Source organism: Salmo trutta, unplaced genomic scaffold, assembly GCF_901001165.1.
Source record: "Salmo trutta unplaced genomic scaffold, fSalTru1.1, whole genome shotgun sequence".
NCBI classification, from domain to species: domain Eukaryota; kingdom Metazoa; phylum Chordata; class Actinopteri; order Salmoniformes; family Salmonidae; genus Salmo; species Salmo trutta.
The window spans coordinates 177121-197316 of record NW_021822384.1 but is presented as its reverse complement, the minus strand read 5'-3'; the positions used below and the strand labels follow the sequence as shown (position 1 = coordinate 197316).

Here is a 20196-nt window from a genome sequence, read left to right as displayed (position 1 = left end):
ACTGGTTCGAGTACAATGCCTGTGCATTGCTCAACACACACACACACACACACACACACACACACACACACACACACACACACACACACACACACACACACACACACACCCCGCCTCCCCCGATCCAACCCACTCTTCTTCTACCCCTTAGTCTGGTTTCCATCCCTCCCTCCCTCCCTCCCTCCCTCCCTCCCTCCCTCCAGACAGACAGACAGACAGACAGACAGACAGACAGACAGACAGACAGACAGACAGACAGACAGACAGACAGACAGACAGGCAGACAGACAGACAGACAGACTGACTATAGACTTTGTTGATTCTCTAATCTTTAGACAGACATATTTTTCACCTAGTCGGCCTTTAGGTTACTGGCCCAACGCTCTTAACCGCTGAGCTACCTGCCGCCCCCTCTTTGATGTGTAGCTATAATTACCATCTACTGGCTCTACACCTCCATCCTCTACAGCTCCATCCCCTACAGCTCCATCCCCTACAGCTCCATCCTCTACACCTCCATCCACTACACCTCCATCCTCTACAGCTCCATCCCCTACAGCTCCATCCTCTACAGCTCCATCCTCTACACCTCCATCCCCTACAGCTCCATCCTCTACACCTCCATCCTCTACACCTCCATCCATTACAGCTCCATCCTCTACAGCTCCATCCACTACAGCTCCATCCTCTACAGCTCCATCCCCTACAGCTCCATCCACTACAGCTCCATCCATCCACTACAGCTCCATCCTCTACAGCTCCATCCTCTACAGCTCCATCCCCTACAGCTCCATCCTCTACAGCTCCATCCTCTACAGCTCCATCCACTACAGCTCCATCCCCTACAGCTCCATCCCCTACAGCTCCATCCTCTACACCTCCATCCTCTACAGCTCCATCCCCTACAGCTCCATCCCCTACAGCTCCATCCTCTACAGCTCCATCCCCTACAGCTCCATCCCCTACAGCTCCATCCCCTACAGCTCCATTCTCTACAGCTCCATCCCCTACAGCTCCATCCTCTACAACTCCATCCCCTACACCTCCATCCCCTACAGCTCCATCCTCTACAGCTCCATCCTCTACTGCTCCATCCCCTACAGCTCCATCCTCTACAGCTCCATCCTCTACAGCTCCATCCACTACAGCTCCATCCACTACAGCTCCATCCTCTACAGCTCCATCCCCTACAGCTCCATCCTCTACAGCTCCATCCCCTACAGCTCCATCCCCTACAGCTCCATCCTCTACAGCTCCATCCCCTACAGCTCCATCCCCTACAGCTCCATCCCCTACAGCTCCATTCTCTACAGCTCCATCCCCTACAGCTCCATCCTCTACAACTCCATCCCCTACACCTCCATCCCCTACAGCTCCATCCTCTACAGCTCCATCCTCTACTGCTCCATCCCCTACAGCTCCATCCTCTACAGCTCCATCCTCTACAGCTCCATCCACTACAGCTCCATCCACTACAGCTCCATCCTCTACAGCTCCATCCCCTACAGCTCCATCCTCTACAGCTCCATCCACTACAGCTCCATCCTCTACAGCTCCATCCTCTACATCTTCATCCCCTACAGCTCCATCCCCTACAGCTCCATCCCCTACAGCTCCATCCTCTACAGCTCCATCCCCTACAGCTCCATCCCCTACACCTCCATCCACTACAGCTCCATCCACTACAGCTCCATCCTCTACAGCTCCATCCCCTACAGCTCCATCCTCTACAGCTCCATCCCCTACAGCTCCATCCTCTACAGCTCCATCCCCTACACCTCCATCCCCTACAGCTCCATCCTCTACAGCTCCATCCCCTACAGCTCCATCCTCTACAGCTCTGGCCTCTATGTGTGTTTAGTACAGTTCAAAACAAAGGGAATACATACCATATTATGGTCTGGTCTGGTGTCTAGACCTCTTTAATAGTGTGTGTGTGTGTGTGTGTGTGTGTGTGTGTGTGTGTGTGTGTGTGTGTGTGTGTGTGTGTGTGTGTGTGTGTGTGTGTGTGTGTGTGTGTGTGTGTGCGTGCGTGCGTGTGTATGCTCTCTGATGTAATAGTGTGATCTGGCCAGGCTGGGCACAGTGAGCCCACAGGCTTATGTTGACATAGACAGGGATTTACTAGGCTGGTACTTTACCGGCCCACAGACCTGGGATCAAATACTATTTAAAATCCCCTCAGACCTGAGTTCAGATACTATTTAAAATCCCCTCAGACCTGGGTTCAGATACTATTTAAAATCCCCTCAGACCTGGGTTCAGATACTATTTAAAATCCCCTCAGACCTGGGTTCAGATACTATTTAAAATCCCCTCAGACCTGGGTTCAGATACTATTTAAAATCCCCTCAGACCTGGGTTCAGATACTATTTAAAATCCCCTCAGACATGGGTTCAGATACTATTTAAAATCCCATCAGACCTGGGTTCAGATACTATTTAAAATCCCCTCAGACCTGGGTTCAGATACTATTTAAAATCCCCTCAGACCTGGGTTCAGATACTATTTAATATCCCATCAGACATGGGTTCAGATGCTATTTAAAATCCCATCAGACCTGGGATCAAATACTATTTAAAATCCCCTCAGACCTGAGTTCAGATACTATTTAAAATCCCCTCAGACCTGGGTTCAGATACTATTTAAAATCCCTTCAGACCTGGGTTCAGATACTATTTAAAATCCCCTCAGACCTGAGTTCAGATACTATTTAAAATCCCCTCAGACCTGGGTTCAGATACTATTTAAAATCCCCTCAGACCTGGGTTCAGATACTATTTAAAATCCCCTCAGACATGGGTTCAGATACTATTTAAAATCCCATCAGACCTGGGTTCAGATACTATTTAAAATCCCATCAGACCTGGGTTCAGATACTATTTAAAATCCCCTCAGACCTGGGTTCAGATACTATTTAAAATCCCCTCAGACCTGGGTTCAGATACTATTTAATATCCCATCAGACATGGGTTCAGATGCTATTTAAAATCCCATCAGACCTGGGTTCAGATACTATTTAAAATCCCCTCAGACCTGGGTTCAGATACTATTTAAAATCCCCTCAGACCTGGGTTCAGATACTATTTAAAATCCCATCAGACCTGGGATCAAATACTGTTTAAAATTGTTCAAATACTTTCAGCGTTTGCTCTAGTCTGCCTGGAGTGCCAGGTGGGCTGCTAGGGTTGTCACTTCTCTATTGATTCCTTTGCACCAGACAAGCTCTATCAAACGCAGCTAAATTATTTGAAATTATTTCAAATAGTAGTTGAACCCAGGTTAGGGTCACGCTCGCCCCAGCCCTTCGCCAACCTCCCTTAGATTTACAAAAGGGATAAAACGTGTTGTTTTAATGCTGAATTACTCCTGGGTTTGTGTCTGAAATAGTACCCTATTCCCTATGTAGTGCACTACTTTGAACCAGGGCCCATGGGGAATAGGGAGCCTTTAGGGACAGAGCCCTGCTCCTCTCCCCTGCTACAGCCACTACAGCCTGAACAACAATGTTCTGAGCACGAGACAGACAGACAGGGCAAAGACTAAAACAAGCTGGGTCTCTGTTACCGTGGTGATGAGTTAAAATGGCTGCTAATGACTGTTTTGTTGGCTTGTTCATAAAGATCTGATGAACCCACCAAACCACTAAATGATGGAAATATTGTCCTTTAGATAAATAGGTAAGTGTGTGTGTGTGTGTGTGTGTGTGTGTGTGTGTGTGTGTGTGTGTGTGTGTGTGTGTGTGTGTGTGTGTGTGTGTGTGTGTGTGTGTGTGTGTGTGTGTGTGTGAAATGTAACCACATCTCAGCCTGATCACACAGAAGAAAAATACATTCATAGTCTGAACGACCAGCTGGAACAGACTGTCAGGAGACAGAATGACCAGCTGGAACAGACTGTCAGGAGACAGAACGACCAGCTGGAACAGACTGTCAGGAGACAGAACGACCAGCTGGAACAAACTGTCAGGAGACAGAACGACCAGCTGGAACAAACTGTCAAGAGACAGAATGACCAGCTGGAACAAACTCTCAGGAGACAGAACGACCAGCTGGAACAGTCTTGTATAGCTTAACCAGGGGTTTTGGCCAGCCTGGGTAACATGTGGTTCGGGTCCAACATCTGTGCCATCTGATACTTGAAAAGTAATGTCACTGGCCTGGCGGGCTAGTCTGGCACATTTTCTACAATGCCGGTTCTACTATCCCCATTCTACTATCCAGGTTCTACTATCCCGATTCTACTATCCAGGTTCTACTATCCCCATTCTACTATCCAGGTTCTACTATCCCGGTTCTAATATCCGGGTTCTACTATCCCGGTTCTACTATCCCGGTTCTAATATCCGGGTTCTACTATCCCGGTTCTACTATCCCGGTTCTAATATCCGGGTTCTACTATCCCGATTCTACTATCCAGGTTCTACTATCCCCATTCTACTATCCAGGTTCTACTATCCCGGTTCTAATATCCGGGTTCTACTATCCCGGTTCTACTATCCCGGTTCTAATATCCGGGTTCTACTATCCCGGTTCTACTATCCCGGTTCTAATATCCGGGTTCTACTATCCCGGTTCTACTTTCCCGGTTCTACTATCCCGGTTCTAAGTACTTGCCTTTGGCTAGCAGGTCTATCCATCTGGAGCGTAATGTAACCAGGTAAAGAACTCGATAAGTAAAATCACAATCATGAAACCAAATGTAGCATTTACAAATTGTTTATTTTAATAATACATTACATTACATACATGAAGAAATAAACAACACCAAAAAAAAAACAGTTTTGGATTACTTTAAAGTTTTTTTTACGATATATTACACAGTTCATGTAGTGTCATCATGTTATAAACTAAATATTAAAACACTAAATAGTAAAGTTTTTTAAAAAGAGACAAATGTACTTGTTGTTTTAATACTACTTTATTATGTAATCTAAAATAAAACGACTAGATAAATACTCAACCAAAAAAAGTGGTTCACAACAAAAAGTCTATTTAATCCGAATGTAAAAGTAAACGGATTAGGCTTTTAGAATACATAATATTTATCTGGGAATGGAAACTTTAAAGGATTTGAAAAGGATTTACACCATCAGGGGATAGAGATTACAGTTTCAACTGAAGACAGTAGAGATTCTTCTATATATTAATACATTTATAGTTGAGGTTTGTATTTCTTATTGCTTTCTTTGGCTTTCTTTCTTTCAGGAAGAGTGTTGCTGGGCTGGTATGGTGAGATAGTGTTGCTGGGCTGGTATGGTGAGATAGTGTTGCTGGGCTGGTATGGTGAGATAGTGTTGCTGGGCTGGTATGGTGAGATAGTGTTGCTGGGCTGGTATGGTGACATAGTGTTGCTGGGCTGGTATGGTGAGATAGTGTTGCTGGGCTGGTATGGTGAGATAGTGTTGCTGGGCTGGTATGGTGAGATAGTGTTGCTGGGCTGGAATGGTGAGATAGTGTTGCTGGGCTGGTATGGTGAGATAGTGTTGCTGGGCTGGTATGGTGAGATAGTGTTGCTGGGCTGGTATGGTGAGATAGTGTTGCTGGGCTGGTATGGTGAGATAGTGTTGCTGGGCTGGTATGGTGAGATAGTGTTGCTGGGCTGGTATGGTGAGATAGTGTTGCTGGGCTGGTATGGTGAGATAGTGTTGCTGGGCTGGTATGGTGACATAGTGTTGCTGGGCTGGTATGGTGACATAGTGTTGCTGGGCTGGTATGGTGACATAGTGTTGCTGGGCTGGTATGGTGAGATAGTGTTGATGGGCTGGTATGGTGAGATAGTGTTGCTGGGCTGGTATGGTGAGATAGTGTTGCTGGGCTGGTATGGTGAGATAGTGTTGCTGGGCTGGTATGGTGAGATAGTGTTGCTGGGATGGTATGGTGAGATAGTGTTGCTGGGCTGGTATGGTGAGATAGTGTTGCTGGGCTGGTATGGTGAGATAGTGTTGCTGGGCTGGTATGGTGAGATAGTGTTGCTGGGATGGTATGGTGAGATAGTGTTGCTGGGCTGGTATGGTGAGATAGTGTTGCTGGGCTGGTATGGTGAGATAGTGTTGCTGGGCTGGTATGGTGACATAGTGTTGCTGGGCTGGTATGGTGAGATAGTGTTGCTGGGCTGGTATGGTGAGATAGTGTTGCTGGGCTGGTATGGTGAGATAGTGTTGCTGGGCTGGTATGGTGAGATAGTGTTGCTGGTATGGTATGGTGAGATAGTGTTGCTGGGCTGGTATGGTGAGATAGTGTTGCTGGGCTGGTATGGTGAGATAGTGTTGCTGGGCTGGTATGGTGAGATAGTGTTGCTGGGCTGGTATGGTAAGATAGTGTTGCTGGGCTGGTATGGTGAGATAGTGTTGCTGGTATGGTGATACATTAGAAGTGAGGAAGATTTGAAAGGTGCACGATGCAGAAATTGCTCTGCCATTTCCTGGTTACTAAAATTCTAATAGTTTATTTAGTTTCAGTTTATGTGACAACTAAACCGCTGTGGAATATATTTTGCATAACCAAAAATATTGTATTTTCAGTTGATGTACAAAACCCCATAGTAAAAGACGCAAAAAAACTAAACTTAAGAAGGAGAAGCATAGAAAATAGCGCACATAGAACAGATTTACGGCTTCTTAGACTTGCTTTCGATGCGAATGACAGATCTATAACTCACATTTCTATGTGAATTTGATTGGGTCGCCCCCCCAAAAAAATGGCATATTGCAGCTTTAAGTTGGATCCTCTTGGCCTATGATCTGTCTTGAGGCCTTTGAACCCCCCCTTCAAAAAAATAATCACTTCACATATGACCAACTATATTCACTGTCCTCTTTACTGTTGTTTTTATTTCTTTACTTACCTATTGTTCACCTAATACCTTTTTTTGCACTGTTGGTTAGAGCCTGTAAGTAAGCATTTCACTGTAAGGTCTACTACACCTGTTGTATTCAGCATTTCACTGTAAGGTCTACACCTGTTGTATTCAGCATTTCACTGTAAGGTCTACACCTGTTGTATTCAGCATTTCACTGTAAGGTCTACACCTGTTGTATTCGGAGCACGTGACAAATAAACTTTGATTTGATATGATGATGATCCTGTCTGGCCATCAGTCCACTAAATAAGAAATAAGACAGAGGTCTTCTAGTGTCTTTAGTGGTGGTGTCCTCTACCTATACAATACCTAGTCAATCACTTATCCACTTCCTTCTTAGGAAGCCATAGAAAGACAGACAGCTCAGGGCAAACACACAGACACCACGACCCAGCATCATAGAACACTAACAAACAGATGAGTCACACTCTCCTCGCTGTCTCAGGTTGTCAGGGTTACGGTTACTCAGGTGATTCAGAGCGATTGTGAAGCATTATGACTGTACTGACAACAGCCACCAGAATTCCTCCACAGACTAAAGACTTCAGAGATATCTGAACGAAGGCTAGGTGCGTTGAAGGATGACCAAGTGAAAGAATACACAGGAGAACAGCAACAAAAACACACCAAAACAAAAACGAGCAATGGATTCCTACACTCTTATCTAGAACCTAACAAGGTTCTTCGGCTGTCCCCATAGGAGAACCCTTTGAAGAACCCTTGTTGGTTCCAGGTAGATGCCTTTTGGTTCCAATCCTATCGACAGAGGGTTCTACATGGAACCTAAAAGAGTTTTACCTGGAACCAAAAAGGGTTCACAGAGCCGAATAACCCTTATGGAACCCTTTTTTCTAAGACTGTAAGAAAATGAGATGAGATGAGTGGTGTGTGTGTGTGTGTGTGTGTGTGTGTGTGTGTGTGTGTGTGTGTAGGAGCAGCTGACCATGTAGATTGGTCTAGGGTAGGTAGGTAGCGGGAGGGATTTGATGGTAGGTAGGTAAGTAGGCAGTGGGAGGGGATGAGGGTAGGTAGCTAGCCAGTGGGAGGGGATGAGGGTAGGTAGCTAGCCAGTGGGAGGGGATGAGGGTAGGTAGCTAGGTAGTGGGAGGGGATGAGGGTAGGTAGCTAGCCAGTGGGAGGGGATGAGGGTAGGTAGCTAGCCAGTGGGAGGGGATGAGGGTAGGTAGCTAGGTAGTGGGAGGGGATGACGGTAGGTAGGTAGGCAGTGGGAGGGATGAGGGTAGGTAGCTAGGTAGTGGGAGGGGATGAGGGTAGGTAGCTAGGTAGTGGGAGGGGATGAGGGTAGATAGCTAGGTAGTGGGAGGGGATGAGGGTAGGTAGCTAGGCAGTGGGAGGGGATGAGGGTAGGTAGCTAGGCAGCGGGAGGGGATGAGGGTAGGTTGCTAGCCAGTGGGAGGGGATGAGGGTAGGTAGGCAGTGGGAGGGGTTTGAGGGTAGGTAGGCAGTGGGAGGGGATGAGGGTAGGTAGCTAGGTAGTGGGAGGGGATGAGGGTAGGTAGCTAGGTAGTGGGAGGGGATGAGGGTAGGTAGCTAGGCAGTGGGAGGGGATGAGGGTAGGTAGCTAGGCAGTGGGAGGGGATGAGGGTAGGTAGGTAGGCAGTGGGAGGGGATGAGGGTAGGTAGCTAGCCAGTGGGAGGGGATGAGGGTAGTTAGCTAGGCAGTGGGAGGGGATGAGGGTAGGTAGCTAGGTAGTGGGAGGGGATGAGGGTAGGTAGCTAGGCAGTGGGAGGGGATGAGGGTAGGTAGCTAGGTAGTGGGAGGGGATGAGGGTAGGTAGCTAGCCAGTGGGAGGGGATGAGGGTAGTTAGCTAGGCAGTGGGAGGGGATGAGGGTAGGTAGCTAGCCAGTGGGAGGGGATGAGGGTAGTTAGCTAGGCAGTGGGAGGGGATGAGGGTAGGTAGCTAGCCAGTGGGAGGGGATGAGGGTAGGTATGTAGCCAGTGGGAGGGGATGAGGGTAGGTAGCTAGCCAGTGGGAGGGGATGAGGGTAGGTAGCTACGCAGTGGGAGGGGATGAGGGTAGGTAGCTAGCCAGTGGGAGGGGATGAGGGTAGGTAGGTGTGGTAATAATGGTGTATAACATCACGTATGGGTATAAGTAGTCTACCACAGAGGACAGGAGGAGGTGCTGGGGGACTGGTGGGGTTTTCTGCACACCTGTGTTCAAATACTACTTCAAATAATTCAACATGCTTAATATGTTGTTGATTGAGTTTGCCTTGCTTAACAGACCAGTAGCACTGTCCTAAAACCGCAAAATCCTCCCATCAAACCCACCCATCAAACCCCGCCCATCAAACCCCACCCATCAAACCCCGCCCATCAAACCCCACCCATCAAACCCCACCCATCAAACCCAGCCCATCAAACCCCACCCATCAAACCCACCCATCAAACCCCACCCATCAAACCCACCCATCAAACCCAACCCATCAAACCCCGCCCATCAAACCCCGCCCACCAGGCCGCACCCATCAGGCGCCGCCAACCAGACTAGAGCAGATGCTGAAAGTATCTGAAAGATGTTGAATAGTGCTTGAACCCAGGTGTGGTTGTCTGGACCCAGCTCTTATACCACATAATTGGTCTCTGCTGGGATGTTGGCATCGGGGACGTCTTTCACCTCCTTGGCAGAGGAGGAGTGCTGCTGAGGCTTGTGTTTAGGGCCTGATGAGAGACGATGGGTGTTAGGGTCACCTCCTCTGTATCCTGAGAGAGAGAGAGAGAGAGAGAGAGAGAGAGAGAGAGTGAGAGAGAGAGAGAGAGAGAGAAGAGGAAGGGAAGGAGGTAGGTAGATAGGTATGGAGTGGGAGAGAGAGAGACAGAGCGAGAAAGAGGTGGGTGAGTAGAGAGAGAGAGAAGGGGGGAAGTGGTAGGTCATGTGATGAAAGGTATGTGTAGAGGCCCTGAGGGGACCACCACTCAACACTAGTCATATTTTCCTATTGTTTCTAGTGTTTATAAGCCTCTGTTCTGGTCTGGAAACCAAATCAAGGAGACTAATGACCGCTAATGACGTAACACCAAACAAACACCAATAAGTAGCCTTTGTGTGTGTGTGTGTGTGTGTGTGTGTGTGTGCGACCATGATCTGATATGTTGCAGCTTCCCCTCTTCCTGTCAGATGTTTTACCTTTACTTTACCTTTTATTTAACAAGACAAGTCAGTTAAGAACAAATTATTATTTACACTGACGGTCTACACCGGCCAAACCCGGACGACGCTGGACCAATTGAGCGCAGCCCTATGGGACTCCCAATCATGGCCGGATGTGATACAGCCTGGATTTGAACCAGGGTGTCTGTAGTGCTGCCTCTAGCACTGAGACGTAGTGCCTTAGACCGCTGCACCACTCGGGAGCCCAAACATGTGGGTTGGTGTTTTCCTCAGAGGCTCCACCACAGCAGAGAACTAACAACTTAAACGAAGTGGAGGAGTTGAGCTTCTCAGAGCCTCTATTTCATTCATGCTTCTATGAGCTGAAACCAAGTCAGAGTGGTGTTGAGTTACCTTATTCCCTGGCCTATGGTACACTAATTACCACCAGGCCCCATGCGGCTCTGGTCAAATGTGGTGCAGTACAAAGGGAATAGGGTGCCGATTAGGACAGCCTAAATCACTGTGGTGTTGTGTTACCGTGGGATTACATGTGATCCATCATCCTACAGGTGGCAGTCGACTGCCAGGGCTACATACCAAATGGAACCCTATTCCCTACATAGCGCACTACCAGAGCCCTATTAGCCCTCATCAAAAGTAGTGCACTATATAGGGAATAGGGTGCCATTTGGGATGCCGCCTTGGGAAAGTGGCTTTATAGGGAGGGGGGGGGGGTATTAGGGAGGCAGCTTTGTAATGTGATTGTGTTACTAAACTTACTCTAATTACAGTGTTATTAAACCACTAAACTCACTCTATTAGTGTTATTAAACCACTAAACTTACTCTATTACAGTGTTATTAAACCACTAAACTCACTCTATTACAGTGTTATTAAACCACTAAACTCACTAATTACAGTGTTATTAAACCACTAAACTCACTCTATTACAGTGTTATTAAACCACTAAACTCACTCTATTACAGTGTTATTAAACCACTAAACTCACTCTATTAGTGTTATTAAACACCTAAACTCACTCTAATTACAGTGTTATTAAACCACTAAACTCACTCTATTACAGTGTTATTAAACCACTAAACTCACTCTATTAGTGTTATTAAACCACTAAACTCACTCTATTACAGTGTTATTAAACCACTAAACTCACTCTATTACAGTGTTATTAAACCACTAAACTCACTAATTACAGTGTTATTAAACCACTAAACTCACTCTATTACAGTGTTATTAAACCACTAAACTCACTCTATTACAGTGTTATTAAACCACTAAACTCACTCTATTAAAGTGTTATTAAACCACTAAACTCACTCTTATTACAGTGTTATTAAACCACTAAACTCACTCTTATTACAGTGTTATTAAACCACTAAACTCACTCTTATTACAGTGTTATTAAACCACTAAACTCACTCTATTACAGTGTTATTAAACCACAACTCACTCTAATTACAGTGTTATTAAACCACTAAACTCACTCTATTACAGTGTTATTAAACCACTAAACTCACTCTATTACAGTGTTATTAAACCACTAAACTCACTCTATTAGTGTTATTAAACCACTAAACTCACTCTAATTACAGTGTTACTAAACCACTAAACTCACTCTATTACAGTGTTACTAAACCACTAAACTCACTCTATTACAGTGTTATTAAACCACTAAACTCACTCTAATTACAGTGTTATTAAACCACTAAACTCACTCTATTAAAGTGTTATTAAACCACTAAACTCACTCTAATTACAGTGTTATTAAACCACTAAACTCACTCTATTACAGTGTTATTAAACCACTAAACTCACTCTTATTACAGTGGCGTCCGTGCCAGCCTTCCTTACACAGGCACTTGTTAGGTTCCACACAGGTCCCGTGGGCTCCACAGCTGGGCTCACAGACAGCTGCACACACACACACACACACACACACACACACACACACACACACACACACACACACACACACACACGGTCAGACACACACAGACATGTACACATTATCAGAGACACACATTGTCAGAGTCACACATACATATTCTGACACATGAATTCATGACTTTATGACACAAAACACAACATGGCATGTCACATTCTTCCATACTACATGTACATTGTGTGCTACATTATATCCCCTCAGTTCATCCCAAAGCGGAAGCAGCAGTGTCCGGGGGTCGGGTTAGACTTACCCTTGGAACACAGGTCACCGTGGAAACCCTTGTCACATTTGCATTTGTTTTTCCCAGTGCATCTCCCTCCGTTTCTGCAGGGCTGGAGACATTTACCTGGACAACACAGACACAGGACAGGCTCACATGTAGAGTACTACTCATCTATACTGTACAGTTAACCCAAGGCCTCAGCCTACTGATTGGCTAAAAGAAAATCTATATTTAACATGCTTTTTAAGTCTAGGAATAGGATTATTCTGGCTCCGGGAAACTGTCGATATAAATGATACAATTGTAGACGTCCATTACTTCAGGTGTGGAAGACGGTGGGAGAAGGAATGGCATATACTGTACATGCTTGTCTTAGACATTCTGTGGGTCAAACGATCAATTACCCTGGTCCCCCTGGGGTTTAATACAGACGATCGTGTTTCCCAAATGGTACACTATTCTCTACTTAGTGCACTACTTTTGGACCAGGGCCCTATGGGAATTAGGGTGCCTTTTGGGACGGAGGTAGAAATGGACAGTAAGAGAAGTGGAGGCGGTAAAAGGAAATCAACCTGTTTTAATAACACAGCCCCGCTGTGAGCAGAGCCATCTGAGAGATTAGGTTAACACCTTCATATTACATCAACGTCTTCCTGAGTCTCTACCCAGTCTTTGTTCTCACACATATCAATGACATTCATATCCCTGGAGCACAGACAATAAGGGGGGACCCTAGGAAGACAATCATGAGAGAGAGAGAGAGAGAGAGAGAGAGAGAGAGAGAGAGGAGAGAGAGAGAGAGAGAGAGAGAGAGAGAGAGAGAGAGAGAGAGAGAGACAGAGAAAGAGAGAGACAGAGAGAGAGAGAGAGAGAGAGAGAGAGAGAGAGACAGAGAGAGAGAGAGAGAGAGAGAGAGAGACAGAGAGAGAGAGAGAGAGAGAGAGACAGAGAAAGAGAGAGACAGAGAGAGAGAGAGAGAGAGAGAGAGAGAGAGACAGAGAGAGAGAGAGAGAGGAGAGAGAGAGAGAGAGAGAGAGAAGAGAGAGAGAGAGAGAGAAAGAGAGAGAGAGAGAGAGAGAGAGAGAGATAGAGAGAGACAGAGAGAGAGACAGAGAAAGAGAAAGAGAGAGAGACAGAGAGAGACAGAGAGAAAGAGAGACAGAGAGACAGAGAGAGAGAAAGAGAGAGAAAGAGAGAGAGAGACAGAGAGAGAGACAGAGAGACAGAGAGAGAGACAGAGAGAGAGAGAGAGAGAGAGAGAGAGAGAGAGAGAGAGAGAGAGTGAGACAGAGAGACAGAGAGAGAGAGAGAGAGAGAGAGAGACAGAGAGAGAGAGAGAGAGAGAGAGAGAGAGAGAGAGAGAGAGAGAAAATTAGAAAGAAGTTCACAGAGCTCTATCAAAGCCTGTTTCAACTTCACAGAGGCTTACTGCGATATCATTTACCTTCAGAAGGAGGCATTAACTGCGCTTTATGTTTGAAAAGTGGTTTTGATATTACCTCGGTCCCAAATGGCACCATATTCCCTACAGAGTGCACTAGTTTAGACCAGGGCCCCATAGGGGACAGGGTGCCATTTGGGATGTATAAACTAGCTGTGTTTTAAGTCTTTACATTGTTTGGCGCTACACTGCCAGCCTGCCCCGCCCTTCTGACTGGGAACTGGAGATGACCAGCCTGCCCCGCCCTTCTGACTGGGAACTGGAGATCACCAGCCTGCCCCGCCCTTCTGACTGGGAACTGGAGATCACCAGCCTGCCCCGCCCTTCTAACTGGGAACTGGAGATCACCAGCCTGCCCCGCCCTTCTGACTGGGAACTGGAGATCACCAGCCTGCCCCGCCCTTCTGACTGGGAACTGGAGATCACCAGCCTGCCCCGCCCTTCTGACTGGGAACTGGAGATCACCAGCCTGCCCCGCCCTTCTGACTGGGAACTGGAGATGACCAGCCTGCCCCGCCCTTCTGACTGGGAACTGGAGATGACCAGCCTGCCCCGCCCTTCTGACTGGGAACTGGAGATGACCAGCCTGCCCCGCCCTTCTGACTGGGAACTGGAGGTCACCAGCCTGCCCCGCCCTTCTGACTGGGAACTGGAGATCACCAGCCTGCCCCGCCCTTCTGACTGGGAACTGGAGATCACCAGCCTGCCCCGCCCTTCTGACTGGGAACTGGAGATGACCAGCCTGCCCCGCCCTTCTGACTGGGAACTGGAGATGACCAGCCTGCCCCGCCCTTCTGACTGGGAACTGGAGATCACCAGCCTGCCCCGCCCTTCTGACTGGGAACTGGAGATCACCAGCCTGCCCCGCCCTTCTGACTGGGAACTGGAGATCACCAGTCTGCCCCGCCCTTCTGACTGGGAACTGGAGATCACCAGCCTGCCCCGCCCTTCTGACTGGGAACTGGAGATCACCAGCCTGCCCCGCCCTTCTGACTGGGAACTGGAGATCACCAGCCTGCCCCGCCCTTCTGACTGGGAACTGGAGATCACCAGCCTGCCCCGCCCTTCTGACTGGGAACTGGAGATCACCAGCCTGCCCCGCCCTTCTGACTGGGAACTGGAGGTCACCAGCCTGCCCCGCCCTTCTGACTGGGAACTGGAGATCACCAGCCTGCCCCGCCCTTCTGACTATCTCTACGTAGTCAGAGAGCAGCTGTAGTAATAGGTTCATGTTGGTTATCTCTACGTAGTCAGAGAACAGCTGTAACAATAGGTTTATGATGGTTATCTCTACGTAGTCAGAGAGCAGCTGTAACAATAGGTTCATGTTGGTTATCTCTACGTAGTCAGAGAGCAGCTGTAACAATAGGTTCATGTTGGTTATCTCTACGTAGTCAGAGAACAGCTGTAACAATAGGTTTATGTTGGTTATCTCTACGTAGTCAGAGAGCAGCTGTAACAATAGGTTCATGTTGGTTATCTCTACGTAGTCAGAGAGCAGCTGTAACAATAGGTTTATGATGGTTATCTCTAAGTAGTCAGAGAACAGCTGTAACAATAGGTTCATGTTGGTTATCTCTACGCAGTCAGAGAGCAGCTGTAACAATAGGTTCATGTTGGTTATCTCTACGCAGTCAGAGAGCAGCTGTAACAGGAGACATTCCACCATGTGTGATATTCAGTTAAATCAACACCATACAACGTGTATTCTCCATCTTTAAATGTTAACCCAAACCTCAATTCCGTCACAAAAAAATCTATATTGCACTAATGAACGTAAACCTTAGCCACAAAGCGCCACTTGGTATAAAAAGTAAATTTTCCCATAGCGTAATATAGTGTTCATCTGTATAGTGATTAAACAGCAGTGAGGTCAGAAGCAGCAGATGGTGGTTGTGCCATCTGCTTCCCCATGCCCACAGTAGCACACAGTGAAACATGACATCACTTGTTTACCCTCTCAGGGTTTCCACCCTGTTGCCTTCAGAGTGACAGCACAGTGTTTATTTGGATGATGTCATTACCAAAGGTTAGGTGACAAAAATACTCTTGACTTTAGGCTACATTCCCCTGCTTTTGGGATTGTATGTCTAAAAGTTAAAGAGAGCAGCTGTAATAACAGTAGTAATAGTAGTAGTAGTAGTAGTAGTAGTAGTAGTAGTAGTAGTAGTAGTAGTAGTAGTAGTAGCAGTAGTAGCAGTTGCAGTAGTAGCAGTTGCAGTAGTAGTAGCAGTAGTAGTAGTAGTAGTAGTAGTAGTAGTAGCAGTAGTAACAGTAGTAGTAGTAGCAGTAGTAGTAGTAGCAGTAGTAGCAGTTGCAGTAGTAGCAGTTGCAGTAGTAGTAGCAGTAGTAGTAGTAGTAGTAGTAGTAGTAGTAGCAGTAGTAACAGTAGTAGTAGTAGCAGTAGTAGTAGTAGCAGTAGTAGTAGTAGTAGTAGTAGTAGTAGCAGTAGTAGTAGTAGTAGTAGTAGTAGTAGCAGTAGTAGCAGTAGTAGTAGAGTAGTTAGTAGTATTTAGACATTGTAGTAGCAGTAGTTAGTAGTATAGTAGTTAGTACTAGTACTAGTTAGTACTAGTAGTAGTTAGTACTCGTAGTAGTAGTAGTATTAGTTAGTAGTAATAGTAGTTCGCTAGTAGTAGTAGTAAGAGTAAGAGTAGTAGCAGTAGCAGTAGAGTAGTTAGTAGTATTATTTAGACATAGTAGAAGTAGTAGTAGTAGTAGTAGTTGGTAGCAGTAGCAGTAGTAGCAGTAGCAGTAGAGTAGTTAGTAGTATTTAGACATAGTAGTTGGTAGTTAGTAGTAGCGGTAGTTAGTAGCATAGTAGTTAGTACTAGTACTAGTTAGTACTAGTAGTAGTTAGTACTCGTAGTAGTAGAATTAGTTAGTCGTAATAGTAGTATTAGTTAGTTAGTGGTAGTAGTAAGAGTAGTAGCAGTAGCAGTAGCAGTAGCAGTAGAGTAGTTAGTATTATTTAGACATAGTAGAAGTAGTAGTAGTAGTAGTAGGTAGTAGTAGTAAATAGTAATAGTAGTAGTAGTAGTATTAGTAGCATAGCAGTTAGTACTACTAGTAGTAGTAGTAGTAGTAGGTAGTAGTAGTAAATAGTAATAGTAGTAGTAGTAGTATTAGTAGCATAGCAGTTAGTACTACTAGTAGTAGTCAGTCGTTTTTAGTACTAGTAGTAGTAATAGTAGTTGGTATTAGTAGTAGTAGTAGTAGTAGTAGTAGTTAGTATTAGTAGTAATAAGTAGTAGTAGTAGTAGTAGTAGTAGTAGTAAGTAGTAGTAGTAGTAGTAGTAAGTAGTAGTAGTAGTAGTAGTAGTAGTAGTAGTAGAGTTGTTGGGTAAAGTGTAACTCACTGATCCCACAGCGTGGTCCCTCATAGCCTGCAGGACAGATACACTTCCCTGGGTGGAAGCACGTCCCTCCGTTTAAACATGTGATGCTGCAGTTAGCTAGAGAGGGAAAACAACATAGATGAGTGTAGTCGGGATTTAATTACAGCAGATTTAAATTCGGATGACGATTAGATTGCCAATGTTTACATGATACATTTTGGTATTGGTATTTTATTAGGATTATGCACCAACTGTGCGAATGTAGCAGGGAGTTGTAGTTTCCAACAGGCCATAGTTTAGCGCAGAAAACGTGATAATTAACTACAACGACCATAATCCACTGTCCGTCTGTTTCTTTTACGACTGTGTCTCTACCTGAAAATACATGAATGATTGATAGTTGGTATTCAGCAGTCATAAAAGTATGCCTTATTTACTTTGAAGAACTACTAAAATTGTGATTTTATCAGACAGCATAGGCAGCAACTCGATAGAGATGAGGACTTGGAATGAAATAATAAGGTCATCAAATTAAAACTAATGTAATATACACAACTGAAATATTTTATTAAAGTAAAATGAATAAATTATGGTTAATAAGTGATAAGCAGTAATGGACAGTCACTACCAACATGGGATTTCTATTAATTGTTTTATTCTTTGTTACAGAATTCAAATCACATAATGCATAGTGCATTTAATGTTTGAAAAAAATTATCAAAACCGAAAATCGGGATTACTTCAAAAAATCAAAATCGAACCGGAAACAAACCGACCTCAAAAAGCATTAATCACTCAACACTACTGGTGGGGGTAGTGTGTGTGTCAGAGCTGTGTATAAGTTCACTATGCAAACTATTTGGAATTTTAAACATTTTACATTTACATTTCAGTCATTTAGCAGACGCTCTTATCCAGAGCGACTTACAGTAGTGAATACATACATTTCATTTCATGCATTTTTTTTATTTTTGTACTGCCCCCCCGTGGGAATCGAACCCACAACCCTGGCGTTGCAAACACCATGCTGGCGTTGCAAACACCATGCTCTACCAACTGAGCCACAGGGAAGAAGAGGGAACACATGAACGTTTCTTATAAAAAGAAAAAGTGATGCAGTCCAGTCTGTCCTCAACTCTTAGCCAAGAGAGACTGGCATGCATAGTATTAATATTATCCCTCTGATTACACTGCCGCTCTGTTCTGGACCAGCTGCCGTTTTCCTAGGTCCTTCTTTACAGCATATGACTGGGCAATAATCAAGATTAGATCAAACTAGAGGCTGCAGGACTTACTTTGTGGATTGTGGTGTCAAAAAAGCAGAGCATCTCTTTATTACAGACAGACTTCTTCCCATCTTTACAACCATTGAATGTTTTGACCATGACAGTTTACAATCCAAGGTAACACCAAGTTACCTCCGGTGGCTAGCTAGCTAGCTAAAATTGGCCCATTCCTAAATTTGCCATGGATGGAGATAGGGATTTGGACTTGTGGTTTTACTTAATTCTCCATTCTGGCCAATGATTATAACGGTGATTCTGATCCAACCATTCATTCATACATTGTTGTGCCCCTGGCCTGAGAGGATGGAAGTTCAATATGTAGCTAGATGCAGAAGGCGCATCGTTGCCCATGGAAGGAAGATAGGCTAGCGAGCAAAGCATTTTAGCCAGGTAGCATAGGACTAACAAAAACTAAAAGCGTGTACTGTGTGACAGAGTCATAGACCGTTTAGGCAACATGAAAGAGGAGGATGGTATTGCTGGCGTGTCTCTACAAGTAGGGTGAGTCAACATGTTTTATTTCTACTTGCAAGCACGCACGCACGCACGCACGCACGCACGCACGCACGCACGCACGCACGCACGCACACACACACACACACACACACACACACACACACACACACACACACACACACACACACACACACAAGTACCATGGACAACCACATCATATTTAGCTTACGTTGATTGGACTAAATAATTTTTTAGTATCTTTTAGTTGTCACTGTATTAGACTAAGCAGAGGTGATTTGATGATGTTGAAATGTTGAAATGGTGCTGGAATAGTGGAGGCAGCATCTGTTTTCTTTACAACTTGCGGTATTTCACCGTGGTTCTAAATCATTAGTTAAGTACATTTTAATTTTAGTCATTTAGCAGATGCTCTTATCCAGAGCGACTTACAGTAGTGAATGCATATATTTCATAAATGTTTTCCCCGTACTGGTCCCCCGTGGGAATCGAACCTACAACCCTGGCGTTGCAAACACCATGCTCTACCAACTGAGCCACACGGGACCGAAGTAGTCTGAGAACGTTCAGAAACATTAACTTGCTTGAGCATGTAACTGTTTGTTACATGCAATATGTTTTGTGGACTTCACCGGACAGATGTTGCTCTCCTGCTTTGTGATGAAACAAAGGTGTGATTTAATTTATTCTGACACTGTGTCTTCTTATTGTCTCTGCCTTTAGGCCTATATATCACAGTGTCAAGGCATATGAACTAACAGGTTATAGAGCAAACAACGCAATTACCACAACACATACAGTACCAGTCAGAAGTTTAGCCACACATTCTCATTCCATGGATTTTCTTAATTTTTTATACTATTTTCTACATTGTAGAATAATAGTGAAGACATCAACACTATAAATAACACATATGGAATCATGTAGTAACCAAAAAAGTGTTAAACAAATCAAAATATATTTTAGATTGATTAAAGTAACCACTCTTTGCCTTGATGGCAGCTTTGCACACTCTTGTCATTCTCTCAACCAGCTTAATGAGGTAGTCACCTGGAATGCATTTCAATTAACAGGTGTGCCTTGTTAAAAGTTAATTTGTGGAATTTCTTTCCTTCTTAATGCGTTTGTGTTGTGACAAGGTAGGGGTGGTATACAGAAGATACCTGTAGCCCTACTTGGTAAAAGACCAAGTCCATATTATGGCAAGAATAGCTCAAATAAGCAAAGAGGAATGACAGTCCATTATTACTTTAAGACATGAAGGTCAGTCAATCTGGAACATTTCAAGAACTTTCTTCAAGTGCAGTCGCAAAAACCATCCAGCGCTATGATGAATCTGGCTCTCATGAGGACAGCCAAAGGAAAGGAAGATCCAGAGTTACCTCTGCTGCAGAGGATAAGTTCATTAGAGTTACCAGCTTCAGAAATTGCAGCCCAAATAAATGCTTCACAGAGTTCAAGTAACAGACACATCTCAACATTAACTGTT

General features: G+C 45.1%; 1 protein-coding gene across 1 annotated transcript in view; it reads right to left on the bottom strand.

Moving 5' to 3' along the window:
• Nucleotides 1–9341: 9341 nt before the first annotated feature.
• The window catches only part of LOC115182049 (wnt inhibitory factor 1-like), a 54691-nt gene continuing 43836 nt past the window's right edge, over nt 9342–20196 (bottom strand). Inside the window, exons 7-10 of the mRNA XM_029743689.1 lie at nt 16969–17064; nt 12196–12291; nt 11816–11911; nt 9342–9591 (exon numbers count right to left, since the gene is read on the bottom strand). Of these exons, the coding sequence (XP_029599549.1) occupies nt 9452–9591; nt 11816–11911; nt 12196–12291; nt 16969–17064 (428 nt within the window). The 3' untranslated portion in view covers nt 9342–9451. The remainder of the gene's footprint in view (nt 9592–11815; nt 11912–12195; nt 12292–16968; nt 17065–20196) is intronic.